General features: G+C 42.8%; 1 protein-coding gene across 1 annotated transcript in view; it reads right to left on the bottom strand.

The window, feature by feature from the left end:
* The window catches only part of il1rapl1b (interleukin 1 receptor accessory protein-like 1b), a 904,912-nt gene that overhangs the window by 37,073 nt on the left and 846,006 nt on the right, over window positions 1–21,833 (bottom strand). The window contains exons 6-8 of the mRNA XM_078231991.1: window positions 12,027–12,159; window positions 8,708–8,853; window positions 8,544–8,546 (exon numbers count right to left, since the gene is read on the bottom strand). Coding sequence (XP_078088117.1) covers window positions 8,544–8,546; window positions 8,708–8,853; window positions 12,027–12,159 — 282 coding nt within the window. The remainder of the gene's footprint in view (window positions 1–8,543; window positions 8,547–8,707; window positions 8,854–12,026; window positions 12,160–21,833) is intronic.

A 21,833-nucleotide genomic window follows, 5' to 3' on the forward strand; every position in this document is an offset into this window, starting at 1 on the left:
AAAGCAATAAAATTAGAATGAGGAAAGAAATAGCATTTGTCTCCATTAATTTTCTCTCTCTCCCCCTCCTCTTTCTGCCTTTCTGTCTCATAGATTTTAGAAATTCAAATCTCTATCTCACAGGTGCGGTATTCATATTGACTTTTTCTAACTGTCGGGTGGAAACAACCAAATTTAAAATTCAATTTTACTTTCGGAAAATTGAAGTAATCTGAAATGGAGAAAGTCAATCTCCCTGATCCCAATCCCCCTCTCATTCATTCTCCCTCTGAATCTATTCTCCCCCTTCCTCATTTTAATGTACCGTACTTTTCAAATTGCTCAAACATAAAACAGTATCTATACCAGATGTATCCTACAATATATTGTTATTTTCCTCTCTCACGCTTGCACATTTGCAAATATCCTCTTTAAAATAATTCTCAGAGTAAGTATTGCCTCTCAGTACAGGGGGGGGGGGGGGGGGGAATTTTGTGCCTGCATTCGCCGTGAGCGCAACGTGGGCGTAAACTCCGACAAGAGTCATGAAACGCCAGTGGCATAATGAGGTTCTTTCCCACAAAGGGCGGAAACCATATTTCCACATATTTTCATAAATGTAAGTCTTATTAAAGGACTTCCTAGCCACATGGATCCCCCCCCCCCCCTCACTGAAGTTACGCTGGTGAGGTTTACACCAGATATATAAAAACAGGAATCAGTCAAGGAGAACCCGCTGAGGGTGCCAAGGTAAGTATCGCCCCTGGTGGGGATGGAGAGAGAGGGGCATGACTGGGTAGTGCCAGGTTGGCAGTGTCAAGGGTGGGCCATCTGGGAATCCTATGGCGGGTTGGGGGAGGTTTCCCCTTATGTATGTTTGTGGGTGGTGGGGGTGATCCTATGGGGAAAATGGGGCTGCTCCAGTCCTTGTGTGGTTATTGGGGGGAGCAGGGAGGCGAGCCCCAGAAACCTCTATGGTTTGGGGCAGTTCCCACGATGCTTGTAGACAGGATCCTCCATGTTCATGGAGTTGAGGGGGAGTATATTTCCTGGGATGATTGGGGCACCCATTAACGATGATGCCCCAGTCTCTTTGGAGCCAGCCTTTCCAGCACTTTCAGGCCCTGCCCTGCCAGAGTGATGGTGTAAACTACACCCCAGATTCTCTGTGTACTAAGTGCCAAAGAAAATCCGGTCTGAAAACTCAGCTATGCATCTGGAGAGACACACGCCAATTTTCAGTCAGAGCCTGGCACTCTGACAAATTTTGGAAAATTCCACCCTAAACCTTTTGAAATTTGCTTCTTAGTTTTCAAAATGAATTGAAAAATGCACTTAACCCATCTTCCCCTCTCTTTGTTTAACTTTCTTTTGACTCCAATTTATCTTCTTCAGTCTTTCCTCTGTTTTTTTTCCAACCCTTAACCACGTTGATTATGGAGATGCATTGTTTTTCCCATTGTTCTCCAAAACCCCGGATGCACTGTTACCCTCTCCATGCCATTCCCTGCTCCAGAAAATTCTGTGTCAGTGTGACACGGATCTTTAACACTGAAGTTATCCATCGCTGTTCCACCTACAGAAGCAACAAATCTATAGGCACTCAGAAGGACTGTTCAGTGAAATATACAATACCTACTAAATTCAATATGTATTAGACAAATGGATGGATGGATGGAGGTCCATTTGAATATAATAATGCCCAATTTCAATGATCACTAAAATTCTTTCCTTTCCCTAACTCAAATACACTACTACAACTCTCACTGACACCTCTGCTGAGTTACTGACCAGGGAATATACTCCTCAGGGAAGACTTCTTCCATAATAAGGGTTCCTTTCAAAGGAAACACAGAGTGATGCATAGAAAAAAAATTGAATTTTTTTAAGCCCACAGTCCCCTAAAAATTTGAAGACAAGAGATTGATCCAAAATTTGTTATTTAAAAGACCCAAAAAGTCTGCAGGTGTATGTTGAAAATGAGCGCGCACAGATTTGTGGCTCTATTACTGCATTTAGATTCTCAATGTGGGCAATGGCAGGGCATATGGTGCTAAGCAACATACTCTTTCTTTCATGGAAGCAACACTAGAGAGCAGCAAACCTTCAGGGAAGACACAATTGGCAGAACAGAACAATCGGAAAGGCAGCCATGGAGTCACATTCCACAGAGCAGCATTTAAAGTCAGCTAACATAGAATCCTCCTGATAACACAATTAATTTTCTCAGGAGAGTGCACTGATTACTGCTACAATGGTAAAAATTATTCTGACTGAATTGGTGCATTGTCTAATCAGACTTGCTATAAGCATTCAGAATTAGAAAAGTGTTTTATTCTCCTCTATCAAAATATGTTAGTCAAGTGAATCCATTACACTAACAGACTTTCCAACTCCTGCAGATTTGCCATGTGACACAAGTATTTTTCATTTGCCAGCCCCAAAAGGGTTTCTCTCCGAGCCGATCTCAAGCACACAAAAATTAGCATCCTGGGTTGCAAGGTACTTATGATTGTGAAAAATAAATTGCTGGAGTTCTCGCAACTAGATAATGTGCATCTTCCGCAGGGACACATACTGCGTTAACACAGTTAGGCAACCAGCCTTCCATTTACATACAAATCCCTAATAACAGCATAGCAAAAAGAACATTTAAAAATAAAATCAATGGAAGAATAGATTGCTAAATGTTAAATATACCACTGAACCTCTCTCAGCATTCTATAACAGTGAGGAACATATATTACGGAGCCTGTGGTTTAGTTTCAGGGTTCAGAAGATGGTAATGAAGCTCTCTCAAGCTTTTCTCTTGTGATTTGTGACATCATTGGAATGTTTCAATTAGATTATTATTGTCTAATTACCATAAGTAAGTTTGTGTGATGTTTGGTTGTGAACTGCTGCAAAGCTGTGAGTTGCAGAATCAATGTGCTTGTAGTTTCTGCAGAGGTCGAGATTTCACAATCTCCCACTGTTATTTTGATGGGAAATTAAAAGGAACAGTGTTAACAACAACTTTAATTTATATAGCACACTCAGCATAATAAAATGTCCCAAGATGTTTCAGAGTATTATTACAAGACAAAATATGACCCTGAGCCACATGGGGAGATTTGAGGTCAGATAATCAAAGGCTTGGCCGGAGAGTTAGGTTTCAATGAGTGTGTTAAAGGTGGGAAGAGAGGTAGAGAGGTGAAAAGGCACAGGGAGGGAATTCCAGATTTTGGGGCCTCGGTAGCTGAAGACACAACCACTGATAGTAGAGCATTTAAAACTGGGGATGCTTCACAGGCCAGAATTAGGTGAGTCCAAATATCTCAAGGGGATATGGACCTGGAGCAGACTGAAGAGAGAGAAAGGGGGTGAGGTCATGGAGAGATTTGAAAACAAGGATGAGAATTTTAAAATCAAAACATTGCTTGACCAGGAAACAACCTGATTCAGTGAATACATGAGTGACAGGTGATTTGGACTTGGTGAGGGTTAAGACATGGGGCATAAGTATTTTAGATGACCTCAAGAATATCAAGGGTGAAAGGTGGGAGCCCAGCCAGGGGTCCATTGGAATAGACAAGGGGAAAGAAGTAACAAAGGTATGAATGGGGGTTTCAGCAGTAATTGAGCTGAGGTGGGCAACATTGCGGAGCTAGACAGTCTTAGTGAGGGTGTATATATGTTATCAGCCATTCTCATTGGGATCAATATGACACCACGATTGCAAAGAGTCTGGTTTAGTCCCAGACAATTGTCAGGCATAGGGATGGAGGTGGTAGTGAGGGAACTGAAGTTTGGATTGAGAATTGAAAACAATGACTTCAGTTTTCCCAATATTTAATTGGAGAAATTTCTGCTCATCCAGTATTCAGTGTTGGAATAAGCAGTCTGCTAATTTGGCAACGGCGGAGGAGTCAAGTGAGGTGTTGGGGAGGTAGAACAGCGTGTTGTCAGTGTATGTGAAAATGAACAATGTCACCAAGAGGCAGCACGTACATGACAAATAGGAGGGGACAAGGATAGATCCTTGGGGGACGCCACCGCTAATTGTGTGGGAGTGGGGAGAAAACCATTGCAAATGATATTTTGACTATGGTTAGATCGATAAGAATGAAAGCAGGTGAGTGCAGTCTGATCTGACTGCATGGCAGTGGAGAGGTGTCAGAGAATGATGGTGTGGTCAACCATGTCAAAGTTCACAGACAGATCAGGAAGGACAGGGAAGGAGAAGTTACCTTTGTCACAGTTACATAGGATATCATTTGTGACTTTGAGTGCTGTGGCAGGGGTACATCAGACTGGGGGGATTCAAACCTGGGACCGTCACTTCCAGCTGGTGCTGTTGTGGAATGGCAAGATGCCAGCCAATCTAATTGGTTGGCAGCACTCTTAAGGTAAGACTTCCTCTCGATAAAGGGGCAAAAGTAGAACCTTAAAGTAATCAATGCTGATCCCAGTGTTAAATTGATGTAGGCAACTGTCAGTATAGGGAGTCTCTTGAGGAGAATGATGATTGCAGCAGATTTAAAGGAGAGAGGGACAGGACTTGGCGAGAAACAACTGTTTACAATACTGGCTAACATGAGGACCAGGGAAAGGAATTGGGATTAGCGGGAACAGGAACTGGAGGTAAGTCTCATGGAAAAGATGACCTTGGAGGTGCCATGAGGGGAATTAGGGAAGAACTTTAGCGGAAGGTTAGCCTGGTGGGCTAGTGGAAGGGAGAGATGCAGCAGTGGAAACTCATCAAACTCAATCCGAGTGACAAAAAGTCCATTAGTTGGAGATGGGTGTGGAGGGGAGAGGGTTTAAGATGATGTTTTTCAGTAAGGAATAAACGTTGAGGTTTATCCCTGCATTTCAAGAAGATCCTGGAATTGTGAGCAATTTTTGCAAGTGAAAACAAAACCAGATATGGTTTAAAGTGGTCCAGGCAGATCTGCCATTTCTGAAGTTATGATAGATGAGTGTGAATCCCCTTAAGTCCTCCATGAACTTTGAAAGCTAAACCTATCCTCAAACAGAATGCTAGCAAAGAAACTTCAAGCCGCTAAATTGCTGGAAAGCTTTATGCTTAAAGGCTTAAGTACAAGAACCCTACACTGAAGCACATTACACTAATCAGTTAGGAAGCTGATAGGAAACCCAAAGCTTCAACATATATTCATTTCCCCATTTAAACCTCATTTAGAACTTGGTCTCTGCCTTATTTAGTCATCTCTCTTCTTTCAAACCTGCTCAGATTCCTCTGTAGCTCAATATACTCAGGTTCACCTCTAGTGCTGAAAATGTCAATTCTCATTTGACATCACTTTGCTACTTAGATATGGAACACTCTGTGAAAGATGGGGGCACCAAGAGCCTGGAGTAGGCTCATTTTGGAAACCAGAGGCAGAATTTGGGAAAAGCCTGAATTAAAAGCAACTGGTTGGGCAGCTCGGCGAGAGTAGGCCAGATGGACCCTCAAGCTCATTGCAACTTTCAGTAAGGAGGCCCTTCCCCCCCAATAGGCCCCACCCATCTGGCCCCACCCCCTTGACACTGCCCAATGTCCAGTAGGTAGTGCCAAGGTGACCCTTGGGCAGTGCCACCTTGCCTCTTGGGCAATGCCAGGGGGCCAGGTGGGGGGAGGCTAGCAGGCCTGGATACTTCTGTCCCAAGCCCGCTAATTGGATGGTAATGCCGATTTTAATATTCAAATCAGCTTCGCGCCACAGTGCTGGAAATCCGTGGCCCAGAGACGCACGGAGGCCATGGCACCCAGTGGAGAGCCTGTTAAACGGCCTCCGCTGATGTCTCCCAGCCCACTGCGCTGCTCTAGCAGTGTAGCGGCTGGGAGAATCGCTCCCAAGAAACTTATTGGACTGTTGAAATAGCTGTGCCCCCAGGAAAGATGTTGTTTGATTGATGGCTTTTTCTTGTATCATTTGACACAATATATATTTTGGCCAGCATGGTGGCACAGTGGTTAGCACTGTTACCTCACAGCGCCAGGGACCCAGGTTTGATTCTGGCCTTGGTGACTGTCTATGTGGAGTTTGCACATTTTCTCCATGTCTGCGTGAGTTTCCTCTGGGTGCCCCAATTTCTGCCCACATTTCTAAGATGTGCTGATTAAGTGGATCGACCATGCTAAATTGCCCCTTAGTGTCCAAAGATGTGTAGGTTAGGTGCATTAGCCATGGTGAATGTGCAGGTTTATGGGGATAGGGTGGGAGGATAGGCATGGTTTAGATGCTCTTTTGGAGCGTCAGTGCAGACTCGATGGGCCAAATGGCCTTTTTCTGCACTGTAGGGATTCCATGGATTTGATTTCAGTGATCGATACTTCAAAGGGTCTGGATAATTTTTATAGGGCTGCAGTGAAAGGAGATTTTTAAGAAGTAGAAAGTTAAGAATGAATGAATAACTTTTTAAAAAAGCTTTTTCACACACCCTATTGTTACCATAGGGATTGTATAATGGGTGAATGGGTATGGAAGTACCATAGCTTGGAATGGAGGGTATGAGAGTTTATGGAGGTGGGTAGAGGGGGAATAATTTGGCATGGGTGACATAAGGTGCCAAGGACCATGAATCCTTTTAAAGTTTGCCCAACTCCATGAAAATTGCAGAGGAAGAGGACATGCCTATCCTCGCAAATGAGCAAACCCAGTTAGGAATGCTGGGTGTGGGCTCGCAAGTTGCACCGCCCATACCCTTAACCCACATTGGTGAAAACTGGGTGCGCTGGGAATACATTCATGAATCCAGAATCAGGTCCCAGCCACAATTTTTACCTTTCCACCAAGTCCCCCTGACTCCGTGAAAATTCAGCCCTGGGAGACCTTTCAATTGATGTCCAGTTTCCCAATGGGACAGGGTGGGCAGTCCAGGCAGGCCTACAGACACTCCTTGCCTCCATGGGTTGAGGGTGCAGAAAAAAAGACACATTGTAGAGTAGCTTTTCCTGCCACATTGGTGGCCAGACTGCACTTTCTGTTCATTTAATTAAATTTTTTACAAATGGCTTTCTGTTCAGGTGCCCTCTCACCTACTTACTTTGCACTGCAGCCAGATACCTCAATGAAGTTGGAAGGCCGCTTATTAGTCATTGACCACCTGGTCACCTACCACCCTTAATTAGGCAGGGAACCTATCTCCATGCCAATGAAAGTTTTACCCCCTTGAAAATCTTACCATTAATCGGAGTCTCCCTGGAGGTGGGCTTCTAACTCAAAAACAAACGTGGATTCCATTCATGCCTCTGTGGTGAAAATTCAGCTCTTTGTGTCTTCCTTACAACTAACTTTTCCAACTGCCTTTGTATTACCAGAAAAACTGGCTGCAATGCTTTCCCTTCATCCAAGTCCTCAATATAGATTATTGAGGCACCTCTTTGTGGCACCTCACTAGTTACAGTTTACCAACCTGAAAATGAACCACTTATCCAAACTCTCTGTTTTCTGTTAGTGAGACAATCCTCTATCCAAGCTAACATTTTACTCACACCATGAACTCTTATCTTGTGCAGTCATCTTTTATGTGGCCCCTTTTGAATGGCCTTTTGGAAATTGAAATATCTTGTTTCATTTATAGGTTGCCCTTTATTCATTCTGCTTATTACATCCTCAAATAACTCTGATAATTTGTCATTTCCTCTTCATTAAACCATGTTGACTCTGCTTGATTGCATTATGATATTCTAAATGCTCTGCTACTACATCCTTAATAATGGATTGCAACAATTTCCCAATGACAGATGTATGGCTAACTGACCTCTAGTTTCCTGCTTTCTGTCTCCTTTCTTTCTTCATTGGAGACATTACATTCATGGTTTTTCAATTTATTAGGACCTTTCTAGAATTGAGGGAATTTTGGAAGATTACAATCAACGTATGCACTCTCTCTGCTGTCACGCCTTTTAAGAAAGTACAAGCAGCTTGAGTTTCATCTTGCAGGATATGCTAGACTCCATAGAACCACAGAACCATAGGATCCCTACAGTGCAGAAAGAGGCCATCTGGCCCACCAAGTCTGCACTGACTCTCTGAAAGAGCATCCTAGCCAGGCCCTATCACCGCAACCCCATGCATTTACCATGGCTACACATCTTCGGACACTAAGGGACAATTTAGCATGGCCAATCCACATAACCTGCACATCTTTGGATTGTGGGAGGAAACCAGAGCACCCCATTCAGACATGAGTAAAATGTGTAAACTCCACACTGACAGTCACCCAAGACCAGAATTGAACCCGGATCTCTGGCACTGTGAGACTGCAGTGCTAACCACTTTGCCACTCAAAATGTTCAATTAAAAACAGAATTATGATAGAATGAGGGGATTAGAAAGAGTAAGATTGTGGTTTTAAGACATCTGCACAAAATGTCAGCATCCTCAAACCTGTAAATTGAATCAGGTGTGAGAGTAAGAGGGCAAATGGTTTGGCTGAAAGAAAAGAAAACTTGCTAGTCCTTGTTTTAGTAGTTTCAATAATTTGTCTTTTTAGTTCTTTAATCCCTCATTTCATGAAGATTGCATTGTCAGCTTTCTTATCCATGTGGATTAGTTCCATAAATCCCCCACCAGCTAGGCAGGCATGACCTGAATTAAGCATATTAGTTTACTATCTGTACATGAATCTTTAACTGCGCCGAATTTTATTTTCATGGTTTTCTTGCTTGGCGACTATCTTAACGAGACCTCGGAAAGCAAAAGCCAAAAAATGATAAGGCAGAGGAAATCTTTACCTCTCTTCTGAAGAAGAATGCTTGCTTGTCTGCGGCCATTCCCATTTTCCACATAGCAAGAATAGTTCCCCAAGTCTCCATCCTGCACAGAGTCAATTAGCAGAGAAATGGAAACTTCTTTCTCCCCGAGGTGCTCCCTGAGAATTCTGGTACAATAAAGAACAAAAATAACCAATTAAACTGATAGCTCTCATCAGCAGTGGTAAACCTGCTGATTTTTATGCTTAGATTTTTCATTTACAGTGCTAAGTTTGAACTGTAATAGAGGCTTTGAACCTCACAAATCATTGCACAATTTCCAAAATGTTTCAAACACTTTTACATGGCACATATTTTACCACATGTTATGGGCATGAAAGTCATACATCCGAGAAATGAAATAGATTCTGGTGTAAACTGATCTGGAAAAGACTACCTTTAACTGAGCCCCATTGTTGTAGCTGAACTGATGTGTGGGAATTCAGCCGTTAGTGACAATAACCATGTTTCTTATGTATTTGTACAATTGCGATGATTTGTCTTGTTACCAAATGTTCCTGTATTTCTCTGACAGTGTCAATAGTGACAGTCATTAAGATTTACTGCATCAAGCTCCATCATGATGCTTTAGCCAACAAACGATTCTGCAGCATTTCAGTTAGTCAGGCCCGATAGCCCTGTGTTTATATCCAACCTCTGACAGCTGCAAAGATGCATTTTTGTATTTGTGCTAAAAGCTATCAAGTTGAAAGGATATTTGGTGATTGCGGGTTTATTGAGCTAATGAAAGATCTGCAGTGGATTAATTGATGAGTAGTGACCAATCGTTTTGAGTTTTATAAAGAACAGTGGAAAGAAGGTCAAGTAAATGAAGTGATATATGGGAGTGATTTAACCTTGCTGAAAATTGGTGACTTAGCCTGTCTGCTTCCCACTGATCCTGAATTTAAGCTGCTCATCTGGGCAGGTAGAAAAGGCACCCTGGCAGGGTCCAACTTTAAATACGCAAATCATAGTCTAATATGGATTGGCCCCCAACTGCAATTTTAACTCTGGCCTGAGGGGGGCACAGTAAGAAGTCTCACAACACCAGGTTAAAGTCCAAGAGGTTTATTTGGTAGCACAAGCTTTCGGAGCACAGTTGTTTCCCTGTCAGTTTAAGACAGTAAAAGTAACATAAAGTTTATTTATTAGTCACAAGTAAGGCTTACATTAACACTGCAACGAAATTACTGTGAAATTCCCCTAGTCGCCACACTCCAGCGCCTGTTCGGGTCAATGCACCTACCCAGCACGTCTTTCAGACTGTGGGAGGAAACCGGAGCACCCGGAGAAAACCCACGCAGACACGGAGAGAACATGCAGACTCCACACAGACAGTGACACAAGCTGGGAATTGAACCCGGGTCCCTGGCGCTGTGAGGCAGCACTACTAACCACTGTGCCATGGAAAAGTACCCAGAACCAGAAGAGGTCATTTAAGGTAAGAGTTCTCTCTTGTGGGGCCTTCCTCAACCACCCCACTGCAAGACATTTCTGAGGCATAATCCCTGTTACTCTCCCTGTGAGCCTTCCTTTTGTGCCAGCTACAGACCTCCTGCTGCCCTAGCATCTGCTTCCAGCATTTTAACGCGAAGCCTGACTGGAGGCACATAGATGAGCACCAGGACTTAAAATTGCCAAGGGCTCAAACTGACCATGTTAGACCCTTTTCCTCTTTGTACCGATCCGTCTGAATTGCACTCAGCTAACTGTGCCGTCCCAACCTCTCCCCTCCCCACATCAACATTTAAGAAGGTTCATACGGTGAAATAATAAACAACTCTCCTGACAGATAAAACCTTTCGGAAAATAGTTTCCCTTAACAGGGGATTTCAGGAAAATAAATCAAAGTTACATATTCATCTCACACTGCGCAGTGTCCTATAAAACTAACTTAAAATGTTCCTGCAAGGTACCTTAAAAACCTGATACAAAATTGAAAAAAATTTATCATCCCCTTATTAAGTTTACAGTCCCTTGGCTTTAAAAATTGAAGTATGTTTTAGTGCAGAATAAATAATGTGAAAGAAATTGGGAGTGATATGTGCAACTTTTTATCCCATCAAACTTTTATCAGCCCATTACCTGGCTTTGAATTCATGAAATGAACAGAGTGAAGCCAATACCATACATTCACATATTCATCCGCAAAGCTCTGAGGGTGGAATTGCAGGTCATGTAGAGTTTTTTTTTCATATTATAAAACCATAGAAAGGCTACAGCACAGAAAGAGGCCTTTCAGCCCATCATGTCTGCACTGGCCAAAAATAATAAAAACCTTCAAAAAATTAAATATTATGCAACTCTTTGTCGCTTTATATGAATTATCGTCTTATTCATGCAACCATTGCAATAATATTTGGATATGATCATGTATGTTATTGGACTCGTAATCCATTGGCCTGAACTAAATGCTCAGAGAAGGTGAGTTCAAATCCTGCAGTGACAAGCTGAGAAATTTTTATTTGTATTTTTTTTTAAATCGGCAAATTTTTGAAAAAAGCTAAAAAGAAGCGAAAGTGGCCATGGATTGTTAGATTGTTAGAAGAAACCCAACTTTTTAAAAAATTCATTCGTGGAACATGGGCGTTGCTGGCTGGCCAGCATCTTTTGCCCATCCCTAGTTGCCCTTGAGAAGGTGGTGGTGGGCTGCTTTCTTGAATCACTGCAGTCCATGTTTTGTGAGTTGACCCACAATGGTCCACAAATGCTCTTTGGGGAAGGACATCTGCTGCCCTTTTCCAGTCTAGTCAATATCTGACACCAGTCACAATATGGCTGACTCTTAGCAGGATAACCACGGATGGCAATAAATATCAACCTTGTCAATGACCATAGCCATGATGTGGAGATGCCGGCGTTGGACTGGGGTAAACACAGTAAGAAGTTTAACAACACCAGGTTAAAGTCCAACAGGTTTATTTGGTAGCAAAAGCCACACAAGCTTTCGAGGCTCTGAGCCCCTTCTTCAGGTGAGTGGGAATTCTGTTCACAAACAGAACTTATAAGACACAGACTCAATTTACATGAATAATGGTTGGAATGCGAATACTTACAACTAATCCAGTCTTTAAGAAACAAAACAATGGGAGTGGAGAGAGCATCAAGACAGGCTAAAAAGATGTGTATTGTCTCCAGACAAGACAAGACGGCTGTCTTGTCTGGAGACAATACACATCTTTTTAGCCTGTCTTCATGACCATAGCACCAATTTGACATCTGACTGGTCTATGGGGGCTCAATATTATGCAATGTATTAACATTTAGTTACAGGATACATCATAAAAGTTCAAATTACCTTATGTCACTTTCTCTGGCATGGTTATCATCAAGGTCTTCAATAAACTTCTCTCCCTTCATCCAATAAATAACAGGGCTGACCTCTCCACCATAGCCGAAAAAGGCTCTACACGTGAGATTGGCAAAGATGCCTGTTGAATAGGAAGAGAATTGAAGAAAGAGATTTTAGGTCCATGTTGAATTTATTAAATGCTTTGTATCAGTACTGACAGCAAAGGTTGAAGCTTCATGTCACTGCCACATTCACAACTTTATGTGGAAAAGCATTGCAAGCCCTTCCTCAAGTGTGATGTATTTGAAATCAATGCTATCCTTTTCCTTTTTTGACATGTTCAATTATTTTATCCATACAGAGGGATATATTGGCACAGTAGTTATGTCCCAATAAAGAATACAATTTGATTTTATTAAGGCACCTTCAGCAATCACATTCAAACTCCATTAGTTCCCAAATTTTCACCTTGATTTGTATTTAATGTTACATTGATCAGACTACTGGCAGCTCCAGCTTTGGTTCTGAGGTAAACAAGGAATCTTTGGTGCTTTTGGAGATCCAGAAAGCCTCCTGTTGAGATGTCTCTTTTTTCGAGGCTGCTGGAATCGGCTGCCTCAAGTAATGTTGACTTTCATTTTGTCTGGTTGGTTAACTTGCAGGCACAGTACAGTCATGTGGTTTCCCAGGTGTTGACTTTAAAGGCCTTACCCAGCCTTCTTTGAAAAGTCTGCAACCAGAAATAAACCCTATGACTTTCAAACATTCTACACATTCGTTTCGATGGTAATTCCAGTCCTAAGGAACCTATGATTCAATGTAACTAAGATGGATTCTGTAGCATAATGTGTTATATTGGATATTGAGCTGTTAGTAGGTGGAATTCTAATTGTTTAATACGCTCATCATATACTGTGTACATCATCATGGGAAATGGTGCAATATCGCATAATTTAGTATCTTGTACAGCCTTGTGCAAGACGTAACCCAGTAAGATGTGTTCCAATATACCTCTGGAGACTCATTAAGTATTTTGTATTCATCTAACAATATCAAGAACATGGCAGCAGCAGATGAAAAATAGTGATGATGACATCTCTACCATTTCCTGAAAGCTTTGAGAAGGTCACAGATCGTAACCAAGCAGAAACACAGCTGAAATGCCATCAGAGATTTAATAAGAACATAAGAACCAGGAGCAGGAGTAGGCCATCTGGCCCCTCGAGCCTGCTCCGCCATTCAATAAGATCTTGGCTGATCTTTTTGTGGACTCAGCTCCACTTACCCACCTGCTCACCATAACCCTTAATTCCTTTACTGTTCAGAAATTTATCTATCCTTGCCTTAGAAACATTCAATGAGGTAGCCTCAACTGCTTCACTGGGCAGGGAATTCCACAGATTCACAACCCTTTGTGTGAAGAGGTTCCTCCTCAACTCAGTCCTAAATCTGCTTCCCCTTATTTTGAGGCTATGCCCCCTAGTTCTAGTTTCACCCGCCAGTGGAAACAACTTCCCTGCTTCTATCTTAACTATTCCCTTCATAATCTTATATGTTTCTATAAGATCTCCCCTCATTCTTCTGAATTCCAATGAGTATAGCCCCAGTCTACTCAGTCTCTCCTCATAAGCCAACCCTCTCAACTCCGGAAGCAACCTAGTGAATCTCCTCTGCACCCCCTCCAGTGCCAGTATATCCTTTCTCAAGTAAGGAGACCAAAACTGTGCACAGTACTCCAGGTGTGGCCTCATCAGCACCTTATACAGCTGCAACATAATCTCGCTGTTTTTAAACTCCATCCCTCTAGCAATGAAGGACAAAATTCCATTTGCCTTCTTAATTACCTGCTGCACCTGCAAACCAATTCCTTGAGATTCCTGCACAAGGACACCCAGGTCCCTCTGCACAGCAGCATGCTGCAATTTTTTACCATTTAAATAATAGTCCATTTTGCTGTTATTCCTACCAAAATGGATGACCTCACATTTACCAATATTGTACTCCATCTGCCAGACCCTCACCCACTCACTTAGATTATCTATATCCCTTTGCAGACTTTCAGCGTCCTCTGCACACTTTGCTCTTTCACCCATCTTGGTGTCATCTGCAAATTTTGACACACTACACTTGGTCCCCAACTCCAAATCATCTATGTAAATCGTAAACAATTGCGGTCCCAACACTGATCCCTGAGGCACACCACTAGTCACTGATCGCCAACCAGAAAAACACCCATTTACCCCCACTCTTTGCTTTCTGTTAGTTAACCATTTGTCAGATATCACACTGCATTGGATCTTGCTTCAAAGTCAAGAAATAAGCAGGTCAGTACTCTATTATATGCAATGGGTGACTGTGCAAATGATATCCTCATCCTCAGGGTATTGATGAGGAGAAAGCCATGGAAAGATGAAATAATCAACACACTTGACACATCCATCAATCTGAGAAAGAGTGACATTGTGGTGCAGGCTAAATGTAACAAATGTACCCAACATCAAATGTTGATGCATTCATAAATAACCTGCATAATCTTGCAAAGAACTGAGAGCATGACAGTTTGAAAGATGAACTGATCTGAAACAGAACCATCATGGGAGTGTTGGATGATGCCTTGTCTGACCTACTTAGCAGACAAGCTGAGGTCAGAAACCAGGATCAATCTGTAATTTGAGTTGATAGGGAGAGCCCCATGTCAAAAGCAGCTGACTGAGTGGAGCATGCAAAATATAAAAAAGAAAAGGCTATCATAAAAATCTCCAACACAAGTTTTATCAGGTTCTCTCCCTCACATCCAAATAGGTACAGACATCCATTGCATGCTTGTGTGAGATGGTAATTAAGCTAATTATAAACACTTCTTAAAATACTAGTGACAAAAAGGGCTTTCCTGATAGCGCAATGAGTTTATCAATGAATAATACATTATCAGGCACAAAGAAGACTTCAGGTTTGAACCCCAGTCAATGCTATAACTCTGTGTAAGTTGCTGGGTTTTAAGTGATGGGTTTGGTACCAACATCATACTTGGCCTCAGCACCTGTGTTAGAGAAGTAAAATTGGCTAGACTTCAAGCATAGATCCTGATGAGTGATGATTGTTGAAAGTATACATATGTAAATATTGGGTGAGTACACATTTGGATTAATGCTTACATTAGATACTATGCTGAAGAGTGGGTCTCCATGTGGTAATTACTGGGCAGAAGTAACCAAAGCAGGAGGACAGGATACTACTTGCCTACCAGGGGGCAAGAGCACATGCAAGCTGTGCTGTGACGGGGCGGCACGGTAGCACAGTGGTTAGCACTGCTGCTTCACAGCTCCAGGGACTCAGGTTCGATTCCCGGCTTGGGTCACTGTCTGTGTGGAGTTTGCACATTCTCCCCGTGTCTGCGTGGGTTTCCTCCGGGTGCTCCGGTTTCCTCCCACAGTCCAAAGATGTGCGGGTTAGGTTGATTGGCCATGCTAAAATTGCCCCTTAGTGTCCTGAGATGCATAGGTTAGAGGGATTAGTGGGTAAATATGTAGGGATATGGGGGTAGGGCCTGGGTGGGATTGTGGTCGGTGCAGACTCGATGGGCCAGATGGCCTCTTTCTGCACTGTAGGGTTTCTATGATAATAAGTCTATGATTCAGGTCCTGTATTTGAGAGTCCAGGCTAATGTAGAAGGCTAATGGGCCTATATCCTGAATGCTGGTCCTCTGGCAGGTTGCTCAGTGTTTCAAAACATGCAAGAATCTAACTCCAACTTTTGGCAAGGCTTTGTGCAGAGTATGGGGACCATTCTGTCCAACATGGACTGAATAGTCAGCTTCAGGAAACCAACTGTGGAGTCAACCATGATGGAGTCTTTACAACAGCTAACACCACTGCTCAGATGGCAGCCATCTTGGTTTTGAGAGTCAATGTTAACAGAGACTTCCTTCTGTTCCTGTTGAGAGCTGAATGAGAGATGAGATGCATTGGCTGCATGGGAAGGCCCAATCTCAGTATGACCCAAAGAACCTCGAAACGTTGGCTCTTTTCTCTCTCCACAGATGCTGTCAGATCTGCTGAGTTTCACCAGCATTTTCAGTTGTTGTTTCAGATTCCAGCACCTGCAGTATTTTGCCTTTATATTACAGGTTGCTTATGCCACTTGCTGCCACCTGGAAAAAGTCTATCTCGTTACCATTAGGAACAACGCTGACTTTGATAGCTAAAGGCAATGCTGTCCATGATCTGCTTCAAGGCTTGAGTCATGGCTGCAGTAGGTGATATGGTTAATGTCAGCTACCTTGGTGAAATGGAAATGCCTCAGGCATTGTTTCGCTGACAGGTTTATGTTGGAGAAGTGTTCACAAAAGGTCCATTGAGCATATGGCCTCCTGGGCCAAACGGTGGAAAGCACTGGTTACGGGAATAGGGTGGGGTATGGGTAAGATGCTCTTTCAGAGACTTGGTGCAGACATGGTGGATCGAATAGCCTCCTTGTACACCATACGGATTATATAGAACATAGAACATAGAACATTACAGCGCAGAACAGGCCCTTCGGCCCACGATGTTGCACCGACCAGTTAAAAAAAAACTGTGACCCTCCAACCTAAACCAATTTCTTTTCGTCCATGAACCTATCTACGGATCTCTTAAACGCCCCCAAACTAGGCGCATTTACTACTGATGCTGGCAGGGCATTCCAATCCCTCACCACCCTCTGGGTAAAGAACCTACCCCTGACATCGGTTCTATAACTACCCCCCCTCAATTTAAAGCCATGCCCCCTCGTGCTGGATTTCTCCATCAGAGGAAAAAGGCTATCACTATCCACCCTATCTAAACCTCTAATCATCTTATATGTTTCAATAAGATCCCCTCTTAGCCGCCGCCTTTCCAGCGAAAACAATCCCAAATCCCTCAGCCTCTCCTCATAGGATCTCCCCTCCATACCAGGCAACATCCTGGTAAACCTCCTCTGCACCCTCTCCAAAGCCTCCACATCCTTCCTGTAATGTGGGGACCAGAACTGCACACAGTACTCCAAGTGCGGCCGCACCAGAGTTGTGTACAGTTGCAACATAACGCTACGACTCCTAAATTCAATCCCCCTACCAATAAACGCCAAGACACCATATGCCTTCTTAACAACCTTATCTACTTGATTCCCAACTTTCAGGGATCTATGCACACATACACCTAGATCCCTCTGCTCCTCCACACTATTCAAAGTCCTCCCGTTAGCCCTATACTCAACACATCTGTTATTCCTACCAAAGTGAATTACCTCACACTTCTCCGCATTAAACTCCATCCGCCACCTCTCGGCCCAACTTTGCAACCTGTCTAAGTCTTCCTGCAAACTACGACACCCTTCCTCACTGTCTACCACACCACCGACTTTGGTGTCATCAGCAAATTTGCTAATCCACCCAACTATACCCTCATCCAGATCATTAATAAATATTACAAACAGCAGTGGCCCCAAAACAGATCCCTGAGGTACACCACTTGTAACCGCACTCCATGATGAATATTTACTATCAACCACCACCCTCTGTTTCCTATCCGCTAGCCAATTCCTGATCCAATTTCCTAGATCACCCCCAATCCCATACATCTGCATTTTCTGCAGAAGCCTACCATGGTGAACCTTATCAAACGCCTTACTAAAATCCATATATACCACGTCCACTGCCTTGCCCCCATCCACCTCCTTGGTCACTTTCTCAAAAAACTCAATAAGGTTAGTAAGGCACGACCTACCTGCCACAAAACCATGCTGACTATCACCTATCAATTCATTACTCTCCAAATAACTATAAATCCTATCCCTTATAATTTTTTCCAACATCTTGCCGACAACAGAAGTGAGACTCACCGGTCTATAATTCCCGGGGAAGTCTCTGTTCCCCTTCTTAAACAATGGGACAACATTCGCTAACCTCCAATCTTCTGGTACTATACCAGAGGCCAACGACGACCTGAAGATCAGAGCCAGAGGCTCTGCAATCACTTCTCTTGCCTCCCAGAGAATCCTTGGATAAATCCCATCCGGACCAGGGGATTTATCTATTTTCAGACCCTCCAGAATATCCTGCACATCCTCCTTATCAACTGTAATACTGTCTATTCTACTCCCCTGCAACCCAGTGTCCTCCTCAGCTATATTCATGTCCCCTTGCGTGAACACCGAAGAGAAATATTGGTTCAATGCTTCACCAATCTCCTCCGGTTCCACACATAACTTCCCTCTGCCATCTATAACTGGCCCTAAACTTGCCCTAACCAACCTTCTGTTCTTGACATACCTATAGAACGCCTTAGGATTCTCTTTAACCCTATCCGCCAAAGTCTTCTCATGTCCCCTTTTAGCCCTTCTAAGCTCGCTCTTCAACTCCCTCTTAGCCAATCTAAAGCTTTCTAGTGCACTACCCGAGTGCTCACGTCTCATCCGAACATAAGCCTCCTTTTTCTTTTTAACCAACAAAGAAACTTTTTTGGTGCACCACGGTTCCCTAGCCCTACCAATTCCTCCTTGCCTGACAGGGACATACCTATCACAGACTCGCAGTAGCTGCTCCTTGAAAAAACTCCACATGTCGGACGTTCCCAGTCCCTGTAATCTCCTAGTCCAACCTATGTTTCCTAATTCTCTCCTAATAGCCTCATAATTACCCTTCCCCCAGCTAAAACCACTGGCCCGAGGTTCATGCCTATCCCTTTCCATCACTAAGGTGAACGTAACCGAATTGTGGTCACTATCACCAAAATGCACACCAACTTCCAAGTCTAGCACCTGGTCTGGCTCATTTCCCAGCACCAGATCCAATATAGCCTCACCTCTAGTTGGCCTGTCTACATACTGAGTCAAAAAACCTTCCTGCACGCTTTGAACAAAAACTGACCCCTCTAACGAGCTAGAGCTATAACAATTCCAGTCAATATTAGTCAAGTTAAAATCCCCCATAACAATTGCCCTATTACTTTCACTCCTAAGCAGGATTGACTCCGCAATCCTTTCCTCAACCTCTCTAGAACTTTTAGGAGGTCTATAAAAGACTACCAACAGGGTGACCTCTCCTCTCCTATTTCTAATCTCCGCCCATACTACCTCAACAGATAAGTCCTCATCAAACCTCCTCTCTGACACTGTGATACAATCTCTGACCAATAATGCTACCCCTCCCCCTCTTCTACCTCCTTCCCTACTTCGAGGTGTTCTCCACCTCCCTCCTATACCAGCCATTCTGGTGCTTGTCCTTCTTCTTAACTGCTCCCCCTCATCCTCTTCCCCCAAAGGCAGCATTGTAGCACCAGTAAAATCTGCTTCACAGTAGTTAAGCTTAACTTTCCAGAGTTACAAAACAGCCAAAACAATAAACGCCCAGAAGTTAACCAACAACTTCAAAAAACAAACAAACAAGTAATCAATACATAGTGGAGGAACCGTTTAAATAGTATTGCTGAATGGCCATTCCTTCCTTAGTGCTGCAAGCTGCTGTACAAATTAATTCTGTAGTGAGTCATGCATTAGCGCAGGCCAGCACAAAACCCAAAACCCACATTTTAGTAGTCGTTTGAAATAGTTCGTAAATAGTTTTAAATGGTGTTGTGGATGTGTATTTCCAGCCCCTAAAGTGTGCGTATGCAATGGCTTTAGTTTCCAAACACATTGATTCAAATCCATGTGATGAATCCATGCCAACAGGTTCCAAAACCTAAACTGAGAAGTCGACAATAACGTAACATGGAATCTGACTATTTCAATTCTGGCATGACCAAAAAAATGTTCAGCCAGCGCAGAAATGGCAGAGGACTATTTGGTTTCCCACTGAGCAGTATTTTTTTTTCCAATCAATGATGAAGTTTTAACGTGTTATTTGGAACTATTTCAGTATCTTCAGTAAATGAGTCATCGCATATGCACTTCCAGAAAGTTCCACAACAGAGTAAGCAGGCAGTGCTGTATCAGAAGCTTTGACCTTGCCCTTAACTGCACTCAGGCAATTCTCAATTGATCCTGTCTTAAATAACTTCAGTTAGATCTGTGAAGTCCATTAATTACTTCAAACTAAATGCACTAAAGCTGCGTGTTAACTTGACATGGAATATCAGTCTGCCCAAAACTCCTAATTTTTTAAAACACGTTTTAAGAAAGCTATTGATTTAATGGTTCAGCAAGCCTTTGTAATTCTACATTATATAAAATATCGATTCATGGGGCTGTACAGCAAATTATTTCTACAGGTGTATGAAAGGCTGAGCAGAAATTTTCCAGTGGGGCTGAAGGGGTTAACAAGTGCTGCTTTCATTGTATCCTTGCTCCTTAACAATGTAAGAAATTGCATTTAAGACAATTACAACTTCGAGAAGGGAGGTAAATGAAGTGGCAGCATTTATAAAATGTATAGAGTCACAGAGTCATAGAGAGTCAGAGATATACAGCACGGAAGCAGGCCCTTCGTCCCAACTCATCTATGCCGACTGGGTTTCCTAAACTGAACTGGTCCCATTTGCTTGCGTTTGGCCCATAACCCTCTAACCCTTTCCTATCCATGTACCTGTCCAAATGTCTTTTAAATATTATAATTGTACCCACCTCTACCACCTCCTCTGGCAGCTCGTTCCATACATGCACCACCCTCTGTGTGAAAAAGTTGCCCCTCGGGTCCCTTTTAAATCTTTCCCCCTCTCACCTTAAACCTGTGCCCTCTAGTTTTGGACTCCCCTACCCTGGGGAAAAGCCCTGGGCTATTTATTTTATCTATGCCCCTCATGATTTTATAAACCTCTAAGGACATCAAAAGTATAACACAGTAAATACAGTTCCCAAAATAAGTTAAATCACAGCTAACACAAATATTAGACGACAATTGTCACCTTCCAGTTGATGAAATAGGAGCAGACACCACTCATGGGTTTATAGTACATCCCTGATGTCTGCACACATTGAGAAACAATCCACGTGCAAAATAGCAAGTAGGATGTGTTTGCCTAGGGCAGGTGACTTTCACAGACATGCTCACACTTTCCTCTAGTGAGAAGAGGTTCACGGCCGGAGTAGTTCAGTTTGTTTTATGTACAGAGCAAGTTAACCTTACAAAATCCAACTTATTTTATGGATGGAATAAATAGGTATTGCTGCACTCTCTAGTGTCTTAGGCAGATCATGGAATGATCTGACTGGGCTGGGTTGTCAATCTATGATCTCTCACAACATATACAGTGCAGTCATTTATAAGGTACCCCGTCAATACGCTGAGAACAATTGAGCTCTTTAAAAAGGAGTCTTCGATCAAATTGTATAATAATTTTTTGCTGCTTTTCCCAATATCACACGGCAGGTTCAGCAAAAGATTGCTAGAAAATCTGGAGAGTTGTAAAAATTCCACCAAAGTTAAGGTGACATATTGGAAGAGATCCTGGTGAAATTTCAGTTATACAACCCAGCCATTTTAGCCACTCCCTACTTCCCTCTGAAAAGTCACAATGTTCAGTAAGTATTACGTCAGCATTATTGGTTTGATGAACAATGCCAACAACTTGCATTTATATAGTGCCTGGAAGGTGGGAAAACATTCCAAAGTGCTTCACAGAAGCATAATCTGAATGTAACTGACACTGAGCCAAAGGGGCAATAAAACTGAAAACTTGGTCATAGAGATATGTTTTAATGAGGGGCTTGAACAGGTGAAGCAGTTTTTCTGTCTGATCTCGCTCTCAATGTTTCACTCGCTCTGTGATATTTGCATCAAATGATTGGCCGTTAGAACTTTTTCTCATAGACCTAAATTTAGTCATGTATGTAAGTGTTTGTCATGTAGATTAACA

Source organism: Mustelus asterias, chromosome 17, assembly GCF_964213995.1.
Source record: "Mustelus asterias chromosome 17, sMusAst1.hap1.1, whole genome shotgun sequence".
Taxonomy (NCBI): Eukaryota; Metazoa; Chordata; class Chondrichthyes; order Carcharhiniformes; family Triakidae; genus Mustelus; species Mustelus asterias.